At 40.0% G+C, this 20,673-nt stretch overlaps 1 protein-coding gene across 5 annotated transcripts in view; it reads right to left on the bottom strand.

Moving 5' to 3' along the window:
• The window catches only part of mppe1 (metallophosphoesterase 1), a 34,446-nt gene extending 23,015 nt beyond the window's left edge, over positions 1-11,431 (bottom strand). For 3 of the 5 annotated variants that reach the window (XM_046833540.1, XM_046833541.1, XM_046833543.1), the window contains exon 1: positions 10,964-11,429. In XM_046833540.1, the coding sequence (XP_046689496.1) occupies positions 10,964-11,250 (287 nt within the window). In that variant the 5' untranslated portion in view covers positions 11,251-11,429. Of the gene's footprint in view, positions 1-10,963 lie in introns of all 5 variants that reach the window. The other 2 variants (XM_046833544.1, XM_046833545.1) reach the window with 2 other exon arrangements.
• Between the last annotated feature and the right edge of the window lie 9,242 nt (positions 11,432-20,673).

Raw genomic sequence — 20,673 nt, 5'->3', positions numbered from 1 at the left:
GGCTGAAGATCCACATATAGAACACAAGCAGAGAAAAGATGATGATGTTGATGATGATCAGGAATGTCTCTGTTCTCAGTCATGTTTACATCACTGACTCCCTCTGTCTCATCAACTTTAACTTTACTTTTTGTTGCCTTCTACCCGCTCATTCTTAACTTCGTGAACTAGTCTACGTCTGTGGTGAGTGAAAGACAGGACTTTATACACCAGTGGATTGAAAAAGACGCACAATGACAGTAAATCGGTTGGTGGGCTGAAATCGGCGCAGTTAAAAAATAAAAATATTAACATTTCACCAAATCAATGGATTAAAACTAAACTAACGAGCTGGTTTTGAAAATGTAAGAAGTAGAAAGTACAGATATTTGTGTAAAAATGTAATGAGTAAAAGTAAAAAGTTGAGTAAAAAATAAATAGTGGAGTACTGATAGCAAATAAATCTACTTAAGTACAAAGTAACAAAGTATTTGTACTTCAATACTTCCCACCTCTGCTAACTGGACCATGTTCGTCCTAACAAACATGCCACAGTCTGTTGGACTGAACAACATCCACTCTCCAGCTTAGCACTTGAGTTCCTCAGGGATGCATATTATCCCCCCATATTATAATCTCTTTTCACCCATGACTGCATACCTGCCTATGAATCAAACAGTATCATTAAGTTCACTGATGACACCACGGTGGTAGGCCATTGTTGTATGTGAAAAGTTGATCTTGTTAAGTATTGATGTTCCATGTGTGTTGTTAAAATTTTTTTTAACCAAAAGCACACACCTATACACACACAATCACACAAATGCACACACACCTATACACACACGAGTACACAATAACAATTACACATACACACCTTTACAAAATCACACAACCATACACTTTTCCTCTAAACCCTTAAAAATCTTTAGCATTCTGAAACTTTGCCAAGAGCCTTCACACCCAACCATCAGAAGAGAAAGAACTTCCGAGCTCCTCCAAACTTAAAAACCTTTGATAGAATGTGGTTACACCTTAGGTAAGTTAATTTATTTTAATGTTGACCATCTTTTTTATATGTAATAGAATGTTCTATATTTATATATTACCCAATGCATAATATTAATTCATGAAATATTCAGAAGATTGCACTTAATGGGTCATATTACATTAAAAAAATTGTATGTTTTGACATTTTAGACACCAACGTTGTGATTCTTTCTAACCAACAACAAGAGGAGGGTATCCGAGAAGAACATAACATTAAGAAAATCGACAGCCTTTTAATTAAAAAACTTTAAAGGTCCGAGCATAATTTTTCCTTGTGTTACATAGAAAATAAATTAAGAATACTCAATATTAATATGGCACAAAAACATTTAAATAACATTTCAGTTTTAGAAGCAAAAACAATTTAAATGTGAAAATGCCCAAACATTGAAGAACGATTTCACAACTCCATAAAAACGTCTATTACAAGGTGAACCGTGCACATCTCTCAAACGAAAATTTAATACCGTCTCAACAGCTCAGAGCCCTAGCCCGGACATAGCATTTACACTGGCTACTCAACACGATGTATTTTATGAATTACAGTGGGTACGAAAAGTATTCTGACCCCCTTAAATTCACTCTTTGTTATATTGCAGCCATTTGCTAAAATCATTTAAGTTCATTTTTCTTCCTCATTAATGTACACATAGCACCCCATATTGACAGAAAAACACAGAATTATTGACATTGTTGCAGATTTATTAAAAAAGAAAAACTGGAATTTCACATGGTCCTAAATATTCAGACCCTTTGCTCAGTATTTAGTAGAAGCACTCTTTTGATATAATATAGCCATGAGTCTTTTTGGGAAAGATGCAACAAGTTTTTTACACCTGGATTTGGGGATTCTCTGTCAGGTTGGATGTTAAACGTTGGTGGACAGCCATTTTTAGGTCTCTCCAGAGATGCTCATTCGGGTTTAAGTCAGGGCACTGGCTGGGCCATTCAAGAACAGTCACTGAGTTGTTGTGAAGCCATTCCTTCGTTATGTTGGCTGTGTGCTTAGGGTCATTGTCTTGTTGGAAGGTAAACCTTCAGACCAGTCTGAGGTCCAGAGCACTCTGGAGAAGGTTTTCGTCCAAGATATCCCTGTACTTGGCTGCATTCATCTTTCCCTCGATTGCAACCAGTCGTCCTGTCCCTCCAGCTAAAAAACACCCCCACAGCATGATGCTGCCACCACCATGCCTCACTGTTGTGACTGTATTGGACAGGTGATGAGCAGTGCCTGTTTTCTCCACACATACCGTTTAGAATTAAGGCCAAAAAGTTCTCTCTTGGTCTCATCAAACCAGAGAATCTTATCTCTCACCATCTTGGAGTCCTTCGGGAGTTTTTAGCAAACTCCATGCAGGCTTTCATGTGTCTTGCACTGAGGAGAGACTTCTGTCTGGCCACTCTGCCATAAAGCCCTGACTGGTGGAGGGCTGCAGTGATGGTTGATGGCCGACTGCATCTCTGGAGCTCAGCCACAGTGATCTCTCTCACCAAGGCTCTTCTTCCCCGATAGCTCAGTTTGGCCAGACGCAGCCAGCTCTAGGAAGGGTTCTGGTTGTCCCAAATGTCTCCCATTTAAGGATTATGGAGGCCACTGTGCTCTTAGGAACCTTAAGTGCAGCAGAAATGTTTTTGTAACCTTGGCCAGATCTGTGCCTTGCCACAATTCTGTCTCTGATCTCTTCAGGCAGTTCCTTTGACCTCATGATTCTCATTTGCTTTGACATGCATTGTGATCTGTAAGGTCTTCTATAGACAGGTGTGTGGCTTTCCTAATCAAGTCCAATCAGTATAATTAAACACAGCTGGACTCAAATGAAGGTGTAGAACCATCTCAAGGATGATCAGAAGAAATGGATAGCACCTGAGTTAAATATGAGTGTCACAGCAAAGGGTCTGAATACTTAGGAACACGTGATATTTCAGTTTTACTTTTTTGATAAATCTGCAAAAATGTCAACAATTCTGTGTTTTTCTGTCAATATGGGGTGCTATGTGTACATTAATGAGGAAAATAAATTAACTTAAATGATTTTAGCAAATGGCTGCAATAAAACAAGGAGTAAAATATTTAAGGGGGTCTGAATACTTTCCGTACCCACTGTAAATCAAAGTCTGCTAATACTACAAAATAGTTTGAATGATCACAAACATGTCAGCCTTGTGCAATGATTTCAAGTGAGATTCCTTTGTGTACTAAATTATTTAATAAAAAGGTACGAATCAAACCCTCTAGCATTATGTGCCATTAACGAATAACCTTTGTATTTGTTGCATTGAAACTTCTTAAAAACTCAGCAAACGCAGGCGACTCTTTCAACCACCCACTGCTTGCTGTGAAAATCGATACAGCATAAGAAATTAGCAATATGCATACCCGTTTCCTGTCTAGTATAAAAAATACGTTTTGCTCAACTGATGGCTCTTTCTTTACTGGCTTTAAACATCTGTTTTCGGGATTCTTGACTTTTCAGATCAAGTCAAGAAGCTTTTATTGTCATTTCAACCATACAGTTGTATGCATAAGTTTAGGAAACCCTGACAATGTCCATGATTTTCCATTTATAAATATTTGTGTGTTTGGATCAGCAATTTCATTTTGATTTATCAAATAACTGAAGGACACATATTTTAGTAGTGAAATGAGGTTTATTGGATTAACAGAAAATGCGCAATATGAATCAAAACGAAATTAGACAGGTGCATAAATTTAGGCACCCTTGTCATTTTGTTAATTTGAATACCTGTAACTACTAGCACTGATTAATTGGAACACACAATTGGTTTGGTAAGCTCATTAAGCCTTGAACTTCATAGACAGGTGCATTTGATCATGAGAAAAGGTATTTGAGGTGGCCAACCTCAAATAGAAACAGTCCACAGACCACCTCCAAAGATCTTCAACATCAACTTGCTGCAGATGGTGTCACTGTGCATCGTTCAACAATTCAGCGCACTTTGCACATGGATAAGCTGTATGGGAGAGTGATGTGAAAGAAGCCTTTTCTGCACACACGCCACAAACGGAGTGGCTTGAGGTATGCAAACACACATTTGGACAAGCCAGCTTCATTTTGGAATGAGGTGCTGTGGACTGATGAAACAAAGATTGGAGTTATTTGGTCATAACAAGGGGCGTTATGCATGGCGGCAAAAGAACATAGCGTTCCAAGAATAACACTTGCTACCCACAGTAAAAATTTGGGCGAGGTTCCATCATGCTGTGGGGCTGTGTGGCCAGTGCCAGTACTGGAAATCTGGTTAAAGGTTGCATGGATTCCACTCAATATCAGTCACAATCAGTCACAAAGTTGAAGTTACACCGGGGCTGGATATTTCAACAAGATAATGACCCAAAACACTGCTCAAAATCTACTCAGGCATTTATGCAGAGGAACAAGTACAATGTTATGGAATGGCCATCCCATTCCCCAGACTTGAATGTCATTGAACAACTGTGAGGTGATTTGAAGAGGGCTGTCCATGCTCAGCAACCATCAAACCTAACTGAACTGAAGATGTTTTGTAAGAAGGAATGGTCCGAAAAACATTCATCCAGAATCCAGACACTCATTACAGGCTGTTATTTCTGCTAAAGGAGGCTATACTAAATATTGATGTGATTTTTCTGTTGGGGTGCCCAAATTCATGCACCTGTCTAATTTCGTTTTGATGCATATTGCGCATTTTCTGTTAATCCAATAAACCTCATTTCACTACTGAAATATTACTGTGTCCTTCAGTTATTTGATAGATCAAAATGAAATTGCTGATCCATACACCCAAATATTTATAAATGAAAATCATGGACATTGTCAGGGGTTCCTAAACTTTTGCATACAACTGTAAATAGTTGACGCAGTACACAGCGAAATGAAACAACGTTCCTTCAGAACCTTGATGCTTCATTTAACAACATAAAGCTACATAACAGGACACAGAGCTAAGGACTAGTAAGTGTCCTCGCCACATAAAGTGCATCCTGTGCAAACAGTGCAAGACAGACGGTGCAAGACAACAAGACAGTGTAGGACAAATACACAAAACAGCTCGGTCAGTAAACCTACTGTATATTACACAATGCAGTGTGTAAAAGAACTGTGTACAGGAGTGTACCTTGTAATTTAACAAAATGTAAACAAGAAGGTTTGTGCAAAACAAAAAACGGCAAAAGGATGTGCAAAAAGAGCATGTAAAACAGTAATAATGAAGTGATACAATATGGGTGGTGCTGTAGACACGTATGTGTAAAGTGAGTACGAGTGTGTGTTGAAAACGGGTTGTACAGATCAGTCATAACGTTTGGGTGTGTGTGTTTTAGTTCAGTTTTGTGTTGAGAAGCATAATGGCTTGAGAGAAGAAACTGTTGCACAGTCTGTATGTGATGGCCCGAATGCTTGGGAACCACTTTCCTGATGGCAGGCGGGTGAAGAATGTGTGTATGAGGGGTGTGTGGGGTTGTCCACAATGCCGTTGGCTTTGATAGAGGGGAGAGGGAAGCTGATGATGTTCTCAGCCATCCTCACTATCCTCTGTAGGGTCTTGTGATCCGAGACTGTGAAGTTCCCAAACCACACAGAAAATGTGGTCAGGGCTTTTCTCAGCCTTCTCAGGAAGTAGAGACACTGCTGGGCTGTCTTGGTAATGGAGCTGGGTTTGTGTGACCAAGTGAAGGAATTTGGTGCTTTTGACTATCTCCACAGAAAATCCATCGATGATCAGTAGAGAATGGTCATGCTGTGAGGTCTCCCAGTCAAGAAGGCCAGGATCCAATTACAGAAGGTGTTGTTCAGGCCCAGTAGGCTCAACTTCTCAAACAGGTGGTGAGGGCAGATTGTGTTGAATGCTAAACAGAAGTCTATAAACAGCATTCGTACACGAGTCACCATTTTGGATCTGGAGCAGCCGCTGCGAGCTACTGCCACACTGCCATCTTGGACCAAGACCTTTCTGTGTTATTGAACCTGTAATGTTCAATTATTCTAAAATTTGGATCTAATCCGTTTCCATCTTCCACATCGCAGATGGCATATTCTCAACAATATCTATTTGATTATATTGAACATTAGGAGATAGCATGTTCTCAACAATATTCCTTTCATTATTTTAAACATTAGCAGATGGCATGTTCTCCTTAACGTGATCTATTTGATCTTTAGGTGTTTGGGGGTTGTGCTCATTGTCACATGACAGTTTTTTAAGGAACACAGGTAATTTAACATAAGGCTTTGGTTAAGATTATAAATCAAGTCCTAAGGAGTTATTGGTCTTTGTTGTTGTTGAGCTGGTGAAGGAGATAATGGAATATCGAAGCTGTGTGCAGTGGTTTAAGATATACTCTTTTTCAGATGATTCACAACGGCTACTAATGCAGGATTTAAATACGTAGAATGGTTATGTTTATTTAATTAAACTTATTTTTATTTGTATAGCGCTTTTAACATTGAACATGGTCCCAAAGCAGCTTTACACAGATAATGTGGTAATAAATATTAATAAGATGTTCTTTAAGTTCTTTATTTAGACTGTTTTGTAACCCTAACAGACTGATTTAGTTCATAGAATATGTCGTGTTGCGTCACACGTGTGTTTGTTGTAATTTGACTTGAATTTTGGCAGAAATTTTTATTTTGAGTATTGATCTGGTCTGAAGTTCTTACATTTTCGTCCAACTGATTTATTTCTTCAACTAAGTTTGGAGTTATTTCATTCAAGGTTCACATTGTAATAGACTTTTTGAAGTCATGAAATTATTCTGCAATGTTTGGATATTTTCACATTACATTTTTTTTTTGCTTCTGAAGCTGAAATGTTATTTGAACGTTATTGTAAGGCAAACATCGAGTATTCTTAATTTATATTCTACAGTGGTGTAAAAGTGTTTGCCCCCTTCCTAATTTTTCTTATTTTTTTGCATGTTTGTCACACTTTAATGTTTCAGATTCATTAATTTCAAACACAAAAAGCGCTGCTGAGCGAAAAAAATATAAAAGCTTGTCTCCGTTTTGCCACAAAACATCTTGATCCCCAAGACTTTTGGTGGAAAAAACCTTCATTTAAAAACTGCATGTTGTGTTTACTTGTGTTATCTTTTACCAATATTTAAATTAGTGTGATGATCTGAAACATTAAAGTGTGACAAACATGCAACAAAATAAAAAAATCAGGAAAGGGGCAAACTTTTTTTCACACCACTGTATGCAACATGAGTCAGATTGATGCTATATAAATTAACTTACCTAAGGGTAGACCATTCTCTCAATTTTTTTAAGTTTGGAGCAGCTTTGATGGTTGGGTGTAAATAGTCTTGGAAAAGTTTCAGAATGCTAAAAATGTTCAAGTATTCCAAGAAAAAGTGTAAAAGTTGTTGTGTGCGTGCGTGATTGTGTATAGGGGTGTGTGTGTGTGTGATCGTGTATTTGTGTACGTGTGTGCGTGTGTTTAAAAAAAAAAAATTCTTAACAACCAGGGTGGGTTTCAGGCTCTAACACTAATGGAACATCAATACTTAATAAGATCAACGTCTTACATTCAACAATAAAACCCCCTTTGTCTTACACCTGCCAACATTGTTACAACAAATTAAACGAATTGAGAGAATTATTGAGTACTCTACACCCATCAATGATTGACGAGCAATAAATCTTTATTACATTTTATTGATTATGTTCTCTCTCACACTGAACAGCTGATCATATGTCTACAAATACACTACCTCACTGTCTGTCTGTATTACACTGCTTTATTCACTATGCAATTTTGCACCATCCATAACTTATGTATAATTGCACTACTGTATATTCCATGAATATTTTTGTATATACACTAACATTCATATGTACATTGTGTTATTTTCTTGACATGTATTTTCCTCTGTACAATCTTGCACAGTCATACTGTATAATATACAGTCCCTGAGAAAAGTCTTGTCGCTTATCTATTTTGTAGAAACACCTGCTATTAACCTGACTTTTAATTAACCAATTGGTGTTAGAAATAGCTCATATGAAAAGCTAAAACCCTCCCAAATTATGTTTAATGCACTGCAATAAATTAGTTTTACTAAAAAAAGATTTATCATTTAAATCAAGACAGAAAGGTCACATTTTGGCAAGACAAAGATTTTTGTCACCTTTACAGAAATTTAACAAATTTACTGCAAATACAAAAATATGTCAGCAAATTAAGTAGTGGTGCTGTGAGATCCAAATGTAATATCTTGTATGACTTCCATGAGCTTCAAGGACTGCATCCATGCGGTTTGGCAAGGATTCATACTATTTATTGATGAAGTCATCAGGAATAGCAAAGAAAGCAGTCTTGCATGCCTCCCAGAGTTTATCAATATTCTTTGGTTTTGTCTTCCATGCTTCCTCTTTAATCCTACCCCACATATGCTCAATGATGTTTATGTCTGGTGACTGGGCTGGCCAATCCTGGAGCATCTTGATCTTCGCCTTGAGGAACTTGATGTGGAAATGGAAGTATGCGATGGAGCACCATCCTGCTGCAGAATTTGGCCTCTTTTATAGTTGGGAATATAAGAGGTAGCTAGGATTTCTTGATATTTTAGACTATTGATGATGCCTTCCACCCTGCAGATCTCTCCCACACCCCCATACTGGATGTAACCCCTGACCATGATTTTTCCGCCACCAAACTTCACTGTTTTCTGGGTGAATCTCGGGTCCATGCGGGCTCCAGTAGGTCTCCTGCAATATTTGCAGCGACTGTGGTGTAATTCAACAGAAGATTCATCTAAAAAAAAAAGAAATCCACCCTCTGCCACTTTTCCAGCGTCCATCCTTTTAGCAGGCTGTGGTCCTTGGCAAATGCCACACGGTTTTTCAATTGTCTTCTGTTCAGTGCTGGCTTCTGGGCACTGATTCGACCATGGAGGCCATTTTGAGACAGAATCCGACAAACTGTTCCGATTGACACAGGAACTTCAGGTGACCAGGTCTTGTGGAGCTCTGCTGCAGTGGAAAATGGGCTGGCCTTGGATTTTTGAGCCAACAAGCGGTCCTCTCGAGCAGTTGTCTTGCAGGGTCAGCCTGACCTGGGCTTGTCAAAAACGTCTCCAGTCTCTTCAAATCTTTTTTTTATTCTCTGTACTTGACACTGAGACACATTGAAGTAGGGCTGGGCGATATGACCTAAAAAAAAAAATCCCCGATTTTTTCACAAAAAATCTGATTTGCGATTAAAATCAACCTGCATATGACAAAGAAAATGTTCAAAAAAAAAGTTGTAACTTTATTAAATGGGTTAAAGTGCAATCAGAAACAACAAGCCATTGTACATTGTGAAAATAGAACGTAACAACATAAAATGAGCAAACCTACAAAGAAAAATGTTTTATGAGTGTTTAAATGTGGAACATGATTGAAAATTCACCTGAGGTTTGGAGTGATTTTGCCTTTACTTTTCTTAAAAACTCCACAGAAAAATGAGTTGAAATTTGAAATAAGAATATAATAGACAGTGAGATTCTAAATAAGAATTATTTGAAAGATTGAGCAAACCTCAAAAAAATGTTTTATGAACGTTTGATTGTGGTGATTCAAATGCTCTGATTGTTCTGTTTCTTAACGGAAACGCCGTTCTGAAGCGTCTTTACAGGTATTTTGACCGCTCCCACCACCCATACCGGAAGTGTACGATTAGACGCGCAACACTAAACAAAGTGCGGCTGCTTAACTGTGTATTTTCAGGATGTGGCTGCTTAAGCGCAGTCTTGTGCTGCCACTGTCTTGTTTACTTTGTAGGGCACTACATCTCTCCCACTCAACAACATGCCTCTGTTTGAGATGCTGCAGTAAATTGGTGGTACTGCTACCTTTGCCTGCTCGCTGCCATGTTGTTTGTGTATCTCTATAGCAAACGCACGGGGGGGAGTTCGTTTGAAACTATGGGAGCCCAGAGGGGAGCGTCGGCGGACATTAAAGAGAAAACCGATTTTTATTAAAACATATCGATGTAAACTACACATTCGAGTTAATCGACAAAATCAATTTATTATATGTACTTAGCCTCCAAGTTCCTTAGAACAAGGATGCAAAACACTTAATATATACTGAAAATGCTTGTAAAAAAAATAATTGTTAAGTTGTGTTTAATGAAATGCCAGTATGCCATGTAGATAGGTTAGCAAAGCTGTTAATACAAACTTAGCATGTTAGTGTGTAGAAGTATTGTGTATGTAGAAGTAGTGTGTGTTGTTTAAAAAGCATAGACAAACCAGTCAAATATAATTTGATAAGTTGTTTTGCATAACAACTGCAGTGAATTCTGCCCCACTCTACTCCACTAGATAACATCTATCAATTAAAAGTTTTGATATTGCAGTAAATTTACACATTTTAGAAGCATGCCTTTGCAAATAGTTTTCCCACAATTGCTGAATCTTATGCTGTTGAGGCTTTTTTGTTGGGCATCTCTCTCTCTTAAATAGTAAAAGTGTCTATAAAATCTGTAAAAGTCTTTTGTGAGTTGCTCAGTAGCTCCTGGTTCCATAATCTAAAATGACTGCATAAGACTGTAGGAAGGACATTACTCATAACCACACATTCCAGTGCTCCTGAAATTAGTTCTCAATCTCCAGTGTTCTGTATTGTTTAAAATTTATCATCACACTCTTAATATCACCCAAAATAAGGATGGGTTCCCCTCAAGGTTTATTCCTCATAACATCTAAGGGAGTTTTTCCTTGCCACAGTCGCCATGGCTGTTCATCAAAGATAAATACACATCGTTCACCTTAACTGTTAAAGTCTGTAAAGCTGCTTTGAGACAATGTCTGTGAAAAACGCTATAGAAATAAACTTGACTTGACTCTTCCTAAGATCTCCATCTCTTCCTAGTCTGTAAGTAAAAAAACCCACATGGAGCAGAATTAATCAACCATTACTATTCAACGCAAACGCAAACTCACCTCCTCAGCTTGTCGAACCAGTGTCCCCTGACGGCACCAAGCAAATGAGGATCAGATAAGAAGAGTGCGCGAAGGGGGTTCCGTTCTTCCACCATCTCTGGCCACGAGCATCGGAGAATAACAGGGAAGTAGACTACATATTCACAGAATATAAACACGCAACTCAGCGTAACAACGATCCATACCATCAGACTCAATTTACTTTTAGCGCGCGCTCCATGCATGCTTCCTGATTCGACACAATAAAAAAAACACCGTGTAGAGAAAAATGCATTCACAAAAAGCATAAGGAAAAAGCAAGTCCTCCCTCAAAAAGAGAGCGTGGTATGCAGGTAACTCTTCAAATAATTATTCGTATTTAGGCGTGAAGAGAACATCTATCAGCAACACATCCATACTCGAGTGCAGCGCTTGTAAGATTTCAGCTTCCTCTCTCTGTCCTTACTGCAGGCGTAATGATAGAGGCGGTCCCGCTGACGTCATTGTTATCCGAGCACATGTAACAAACAACCCTGACAAGCGAGAATGCCCCACTCTGACAAACGAGAACGAACCAAGATGGCGCCATGGAATGTCATGGTTTTTGTGAGCTGAGAAACAAATCTAGTAGTTTCCACAAATGAATATAGAAATTCCATGAAGTTGCTAAAAACTATCGATAGGTTGCTTATAGTTGCCGAACTTGATTAAACATTGATGTTGGATGAGCACAACAAACTAATATTAAACCATCAGCAGTTTCACTACACAATTCAGGAAAATGGCAGAGGATCTTGGCGCAGAGATGGTGGTTGACGCTATAAATGAGAAGAGAAGTTTTAACAATACTCACTCATATGCCTGTAAAGTAAAAAGCGTAGCAAGTTGTGATTCTTGCCCAATACACCAAGCAAAGTACTCGTCGCTGTTTTACACCCCACCCAAATTCTCATCACTACTGGGGACTTTAATCACGCAGATATAAAGTCTTTTCTGCCAAAACTTCATCAGCACATATATAAGTGGCAATAATACACTGGACTTGGCATACACAAACAACAAAGGAGAAAAACATGCATGCTCAGCCCACTGCTCTTTACCCTGTTGACCTATAATTGTGTACCCAGTTACAGCACCACCCACATCACCAAGTTTGCAGAGGACACAACTGTAGTGTCATCACCAACAACAATGAGGCTAACTACAGGAGCGAGGTAAGCCGACTGATCCAGTGGAGTAACAACAACAATCTCTTCCTCAGCATGGGGAAGACCAAATACATTTTCATCGACTTCAGAAGAGGACCTCCAAAGACCTATTTAAAAATCGTTACATGTACAAATTCTTCAAATCTGACAATGTTGCACTTTACACATTACAGTCTTTTTTTTACTACTATCATACTGCTGCAATCTGTCTTGCACTTCACAAATGCCTTTAAACAACTTAAGTATGTTTTTACATATATTAGGATGTATACTGGACCAGGTATACACAAACATACCTGGGGCATACACAGCCATTCCCCTCCCCCACTTGGGTCAGTCTGATCACCTCTCTTTGTTCATGCTACCCAAATACACACCACTGATCAAACGTGTGAAACCAGCTCTGAGGACAGTAAAGGTATGGCCAGAGGGGGCCATTTCTTCTCTACAACAACAGTTTCAGGATACTGACTGGAACATGTTCGCCTCACAGGCCACACCGGACTCTCACACAGACATGGACATTTACACATCATCTGTTTTGGACCATATTAACACGTGCATTGACAATGTCACTACCGTCAAACACGTGAAATGCTTTCCTAACCAGAAGCCGTGGATGAACTCTGAAGTCCGTCTCCTGTTGAAAGCAAGAGATGCTGCCTTTAAATCTGGCAGTGCAGAGGACTACAACAGAGCCAGGGCCAACCTGAAAAGGGGCATCAGGAAAGCGAGCTCACATTCAAACTCCACATAGAAGAGCACTTCCACAACTCTGACCCCAGACGCATGTGGAAAGGCATCCAGTCAATCACAGACTACAAACCTACAGCTCAACCAACCAGTAGTGCCTTCCAACCGAACGAACTTAATCACTTTTTTGCTCGTTTTGACGAAAGCACAGGACATTTTATACCAACCACGGACTTTGCTACTGCTTACAGCCCACTTTCAATCTCAACAACGGACGTCTATTCATACTGGGACGTGTTCTCAGAGCATGCGCTGGACAACTGGCACAGGTTTTTACCGACATTTTCAACCTGTCACTGGCCCAAGCCATGGTACCAACATGCCTGAAGACCACTACTATCGTACCAGTGCCTAAGCACTCAGCTGCTAAATGCCTGAATGACTTTCGCCCGGTTGCACTCACCCCCATTTCTATGAAGTGCTTTGAGAAACTGGTAATGAATCACCTCACTGCGGGCCTACCACCTACACTGGACCCATACCAGTTTGCCTATCGCGCAAACAGGTCAACAGAGGATGCAGTTTCCACAGCTCTTCATTCAGCTCTCACCCACCTGGATAAAAGCAACACATACATCAGAATGCTGTTCATTGACTTTAGCTCTGCGTTCAATACAGTCCTCCCCACTGTACTGATCACTAATCTGTCAGGTCTGATCACTAATCTGTCAGGTTGGGAAACCAGGTATCCTCAACCCTAATTCTGAACACTGGCATACCGCAGGGCTGTGTTCTGAGCCCACTGCTCTACTCCCTGTTCACCCACGATTGTGCTCCTCTGTATAACTCCAACATCTTCATCAAGTATGCAGATGACACCACCGTGGTCGGCCAGATCGAAAACAACGACAAATCGGCCTACAGGGAAGAGATCCGTAATCTGGCAGCATGGTGTGCCACCAACAACCTGACTCTCAACGCCACGAAGACCAAAGAGCTCATTGTGGACTTCCGGAAATCCAACAGCGGGAGACATCTACCAGTCAACATCAATGGAACTGAGGTAGAGCGAGTCTCCAGCTTTAAGTTCCTGGGAGTTCACATCTCTGAGGATCTGTCCTGGCAGCAGAACACGTCAGCTCTGGTATAAAAAAAAAGCACAACAACGCCTGTACTTCTTGAGAAGTCTCAAGAAATCTCATCTGTCCCCGGGGATTTTAACGAGTTTCTATCGCTGCATCATTGAGAGCATCCTGACCAACTCCATCACTGTATGGTACGGAGGCTCCACTGTGTAAACGAAAAGCACTGACAAAACCGCCCAACGCATCACTGGCACCCAACTACCTGCCATTGAACACCTTCACCACAGCATATGTCTGTGCAGAGCTCACAACATCATTAAGGACTCTTCACATCCCAGTCATAAACTGTTTAACCTCCTTCCATCACGAAGGAGATACAGGAACTTACGCACCAGAACCAGCAGGTTCAGGGACAGCTTTTTTCCATCAACCATCACATTACTGAACTCTACACTACACCGCTAATCTCTACAAACAAACACAAACAAAAGACTGTATATAACCTCTGTACAATACATGTACATACTATATATTATATCTTTTTCACTCATTATACTCACATTATAAACACACAGATCGCTCAAAAAAAAAAAAAAAACAGTGGCTGCACAGTGCCGTCTCACATTTAGTCCACATGTGGAAAAAATAGAAAAAAAAACAGTAACTAAGTTTCTGAAAACTTATGACCATCAGGCTGAAGTAATCCCCACAAACACACAAAGCAAAGTGTCCGAAAACACTTACGTCCGCGATGCCGAGGGGGAGATAAGCCAAGCGAGAGAGAGAGAGAGAGAGAGAGAGAGAGAGAGAGAGTTTGTGAATGGAAAAATAGGGAAATTAAAAAATACCGCGACCGCGGCACGGCGCGGAAAAAACCGAAACCAAAAACGAGGGACAGAAAAGTCTCAAACGTGAACGGCCGAAGGGGGCGTGGCAGGTGCTTTCTCGGCCGCTTTCTCTGAAGCTCCCGGCTTCAACTCCTTACCGAGAGAGCCGTGCTCCTTACCGAGAGAGCCGTGCTCCTTACCGAGAGCCGTGCTCCTTACCCTGCTCGCCCACGCTCGGTAAGGAGCACGGCTCTCTCGGTAAGGAGCACGGCTCTCTCGGTAAGGAGCGACGAGCGCGCGCTCGGTAAGGAGTTAAAGCCGGGAGCGCCGCGCTCCCGTTCATCGCATAACATTTAACAAAAAAAATGCATATGTGCACTTACTAACAGCAGAGATTCACCAGTATACAATACAAACACCTGTAGTATCTGTAATGTTTGATTTTTCCGCCACTTTCGCGAGTTCTTCTGCGGCTGCACAGTGCCGATCGACATAACTGACGTTAAAATTTCTAATTTTTCCCCCCTTGTGCTCGAGATATTAGGGTTCGGCGACATTACCGATAAAAAATGAGTAGAAAAAGCGAGAATTTGGCGGTTCCACTTCAAAAACGTCGACTTAATAGGGTTGTCGAGTTAACCGAGGGCGAGATAACCGGGTTCCACTGTATTTTATTTTTTCTTTTCTTTTCTTTTTTTTTTATATATAGTAGACTGTTTACTTAGCGTGCTACTCCTTAAATGCCATAATCTTGTGATCTGTAACCTTTCATTTCTGCACATTTTTCTTAATTACTGTACGCCTTCATATTTATTCACTGGACTCCTGAATGTCCAAACATCTCTGCACTGAAATAGCCTTTATATTTATTCACTGTATATACTTTCACATATACCACTTGCTGTAAATATGCTAGATAGTTATCTGCACTTTTGCACGACTGCTACATTTTGCACTTCTGGTAGATGCCAAACGGCATTTCGTTGCTGTGTACATGTACTATGCAATGACAATAAAGTTGTATCTATCTATCTATCTATCCACTGCCCTCCCTCTCATTCACACACATGTACTCTGTCTTACTCCTACTGACTTTCAGTTCCCTTCTCTCCAGCGCATATCTCCACTTCTCCAGGCTCTTCTCAACCTGCTCTCTACTCTCACCACAAATCACAATATCATCTGCAAACATCATGGTCCAGGGAGACTCCTGTCTGACCTCGTCCGTCAACCTGTCCATCACCACTGCAAACAGGAAAGGGCTCAGGGCCGATCCTTGATGCAGTCCAACCTTCACCCTGAACCAGTCTGTCGTACCTACTGCACACTTCACTGCCGTCACACTGTCCTCATACATGTCCTGCACCACCCTCACATACTTCTCTGACACACCTGACTTCCTCATACAATACCACAACTCCTCTCTTGGCACTCTGTCGTCGCTTTCTCTAAATCCACAAATACACAATGCAATTCCTTCTGTCCTTCTCTATACTTCTCCATCAACATCCTCAAAGCAAATAAGGCATCTGTGGTGCTCTTCCTCGGCATGAAACCATACTGTTGCTCACAGATGGTCACCTCTTCTCTCAGCCTGGCTTCCACTACTCTTTCCCATAACTTCATGGTGTGACTGATCAACTTAATTCCCCTGTAGTTACTGCAGGTCTGCACATCTCCCTTATGCTTAAAGATCGGTACCAGCACACTCCTTCTCCATTCCTCAGGCATCCTCTCCCCTTCCAGAATCCTGTTAAACAATCTGGTTAAAAACTCCACTGCCATCTCTCCTAAACATCTCCACGCTTCTACCGGTATGTCATCTGGTCCAACCGACTTTCCATTCTTCATCCTCTTAATCGCTGCTCTCACTTCCTCCTTACTAATCCTATCTACATCCTGCTTCACCAACTCCACATCCTCCAACCTTCTCTCTCTGTGATTTTCCTCATTCATCAGCAGCTCAAAATACTCCCTCCACCTTCTCAACACACTCTCCTCACTAGTCAACACATTTCCTCTCCATCCTTTATTGCTCTAACTTGCAGTACATCCTTCCCAGCTCGGTCCCTCTGCCTGGCCAATCGGTATAAATCCTTTTCTCCTTCCTTAGTGTCCAACCTCTTATACAGCTCCTCATATGCCTTTTCCTTGGCTTTCGCCACATCCCTTTTTATCTGCTGCCGCATCTCCTTGTACTCATGCCTACTTTTCTCATCACTCTGTCGATCCCACTTCTGTTTTGCCAACCTCTTTCCCCTAATGCTCTCCTGCACTTCCTCATTCCACCACCACGTCTCCTTGTCTTGCTTTCTATTTCCAGATGTCACACCAAGTACTTTTCTAGCTGCCTCCCTCATCACTCCTGCAGTAGTTGCCCAATCATCCGGCACCTCTTCACCACCACCAAGACCCTGTCTGACCTCTTCCCTGAACTGCTGGTATTGCACTGACTGCCTATACAAACTCTCTATACTGCATTGACAATGTAAACACTTTATAAGAGAAAAGGGAAACAGTATTTCGATTTCTCTGTATGTCTGCACATATGGTGGCATTGACAAAAAACCTTGAACCCCGAAGATCAGCCTTCCAAAGAGCAAAAAATATGTCGTTGACTCATCTGCCCCACAAAGTGAACTTTCTTGAGTGATGTGCAGGAGAATATTTCCCATGCAATTTACAATGCCTACAGTCAAACCTGTTTACAGCAGTGACGCATTGTAGGATTGGTGGATGAACCACTGTAAACACGAAGAAGACGCACTGTGGGCGTCTCCATTTATTCAGGTCTGTGTGGCAGTAATGGCGAGTCAAGGCGAGAGCAAGACGAGTTTCTCAAAGAGTAAATATGCTCATTATTTTACTTTAGTTGAGTATAAAGACAAAAACATTATAGTCAAATGTAAGCTGTGTCTTTCTGGATTGAAGGTCTTATCTACTGCGATAAACAGCAACTCCAATCTGTCGAAGCTCCTCCAGAAACTCCATGCCTTGCCAAAGCTAGGAGCTAACCCGGTGTTATGTTTTACATTGTTGATAGTTTTCATACTTAAGCTGTGAAAGGAACATTTTTAAGAGCTCAACACAACAGCAGAAGCCAGTTTTTGATTCTGCATATATTATTCAGCTTGTTTTGTTATTTATTTCAGAAATCCTTGTGATATATTCAGTTTGTGCTAGTCTGACTTAAATAAAATAGTGTTTAAAAATTACTTTGTGTTTAAGTCAGTTTCCCTGATAGACCATAACACATAAAAGGGCATTAATGGAAACATTAAAGAATGTTCTTTAAAAAAGTAACTAAAAAGTTACTTTTAACAGTAACGCATTACTAAGTAATCAAAAAAGTAACTGAGTTACTTTCTGAATCAAGTAACTAGTAACTGTAACTAGTTACTATTTTTTAGTAACTAGCACAACACTGCCTGTGGTGTCTTTTTTGATCAGGGAAGGATCACACAGCACACAAAATCGCGCGTATGTTGTTTAGTTTAATGCAGACAACAGACTGGTATATATACACAGGGTATATATACACCTGAGCTAAAACTGTTCCTGATTGGGTAAGAAGAAATAGTAACCAGCAGTGTTGGGCAACGTTACTTTTAAAAGTAACGCATTACAATATTGAGTTACTCCCCAAAAAAGTAACTAATTACATTACTTAGTTACTTTTTATGGAAAGTAATGCGTTATATTACTTTTGTATCTCTTTCACACCTTACATGTGTAACAGGTGTAATATAGATAATTGCTATTAAGAAATAAGTTATATTAGGGCAAAAGACATGTCTTAAACATTTAAAATGCTTAATAACTTCTTAGAGAACAATAATATGATCTCATAAAACGTGCAATTCCGTAAATATTACCTCGTCCTCGTCTACAACATTCTCTGCTTCATCATCAGCTTGAAACATTCTGAACGCTTTTACAAAGTTCACGCTATTATCAGTGACCGTGGCAGTTTATCTTCCCACAAAGAGCAAATATTATGTAATATTTATAAAGTATACATTTTTTTATGCAAAATAATTTAACTGAAAAGTAACTCGCATTACTTTTAAAAAAAAGTAACTCGGATATTAATGTGTTACCCCAACACTGGTAACCAGAGATCTGTGTTTTTCTGTGTACCTTACATACTCACATCATAAAGATCCTATAGACACTGAACAGACAGCATGTGTTTAGAGGACCATTGTGAGGCCCATCTTAATACTAACAAAGACCACTTCAAATCATTTATGATTTATGTCTCACACTTTAACATAGGAGTCTTCATCATTACCACTCCAATCGAGAACTTTACCATCATAATCAAACATGGCAACATACAAAGTAAAATTCACTGCTTTACCTTCAGACAGCTGACATGCTCTTTTAAGTGCCACCAACTCTGCAGCTTGTGCAGATGTATATAGTAATGATTTAGCTTCAACTATTTCATCAGGTAATCTTACAAGTGCATATCCACATAAATAAACATCAGAAGGTTTTGAACACAAAACATCTACATGGTAATTCCCTCTTCTAGGGCCATATCTAAAAGACCAGACCTATAAGAGGTCTCTTGTTTAATGTGTTTAAGGCATTAATGTGCATCATCAAAACAATCTAAATCAATAAAGTCTACTTTCAATAAATCAATAAAGCGCTACTACAGCTGAATGCGGCTGAAAAGTAGACTTAATATTTACGTTTTCTGACGATAAAAGTGTAGGTTCATAACCAGATCTACATTGTGCTGTCATATGTTGTGTGTCGAGGTTACAGTATGTAAAATAGCTATTACCTGATGTAAGGTGTGCAGTATCTAAGGATGTGACAGCGCCATTTTCTCAGCATCCCGGACTTTAAGAGCAGCAAGCACGAGGGCAATACTAACACATACGTATTCTCTCTGAGAAAATAAGAGATCCAACTAGCATGAAAGAATGGTTAAAGAAAATTCTTCCAACATTGAAGCCTTGTGCAAATATCTTACTTTAGTGCATGATGATGTAATGGTTTTGCAGAAAGACAATCAAATGCTAAAAAATGCTTTAGAGCCACAGCAGCCACCGCACATAAGCACAAAGGCATCCCTTATATAAACACAATATAAACAGGGCGATATTTGTCATAATGTTCCTATGCCAGAATCCCTGCAGCCGTACCACTACGTTCGTGCACAATTTCCTAAAAGTTTTAAAGGCGAGTTTGGAATTAAAATAAAGCTATGAATAAAACTTGTATCAGTCTGTGTTACAGCAGGCAAAGGGTGAGTTACAGGAAATGTAATTAGAACTCTATCTATTTCCTAGTAGATGACCTTGAGTTTTTTGCTGAGGCTGGAATGTACCACTTCCTGTTGCAGCGAAGAGCTTAAAGGGTTAAATAAACCTGGAGCAGAGTAGAAACCTTTAGCAGCATCTAAATCTCGCGGAAAATTTATCTAAACATGACACAATTGCCCCACAATTGAGGCACATCCCAATATTAACACATCCATATTCTCTCTGAGAAAATGAGAGTTCCGACCAGCATGAAAGAATGCTTAAAGAAAATTCTTCCAACATTGAAGCCTTGAGCAAATATCTTACTTCAGTGCGTGATGATGTAATGGTTTAGCGGAAAGACAATCAAATGCTGAAAAATGCGAATGCTCTCATGTCAAAAAAAAAAAAAGGTCAAGGAAATGAACGGCAACATTTCTGACACATTTTTTTTTCGGACTGAGACAAACAGGTGGCAGGAGAAGGTCTGGTTGTGACACACTGTCTGGGCCAACCTAAAACCTCGGAGGAGGGCAGAAAAGTGAAACCAAGATGAGTGACCATAAGATTAATTTGCCCGTACAGCCAGAGATTTAAACTGGAAAAACTAAAAAAAACAACGAGTATCTATCCACCAAGGGGCTGCAGTTTAAGGAG

Source organism: Silurus meridionalis, chromosome 21 (genome assembly GCF_014805685.1).
Source record: "Silurus meridionalis isolate SWU-2019-XX chromosome 21, ASM1480568v1, whole genome shotgun sequence".
NCBI lineage: Eukaryota > Metazoa > Chordata > Actinopteri > Siluriformes > Siluridae > Silurus > Silurus meridionalis.
This window is presented reverse-complemented; position numbering and strand designations above follow the sequence as displayed.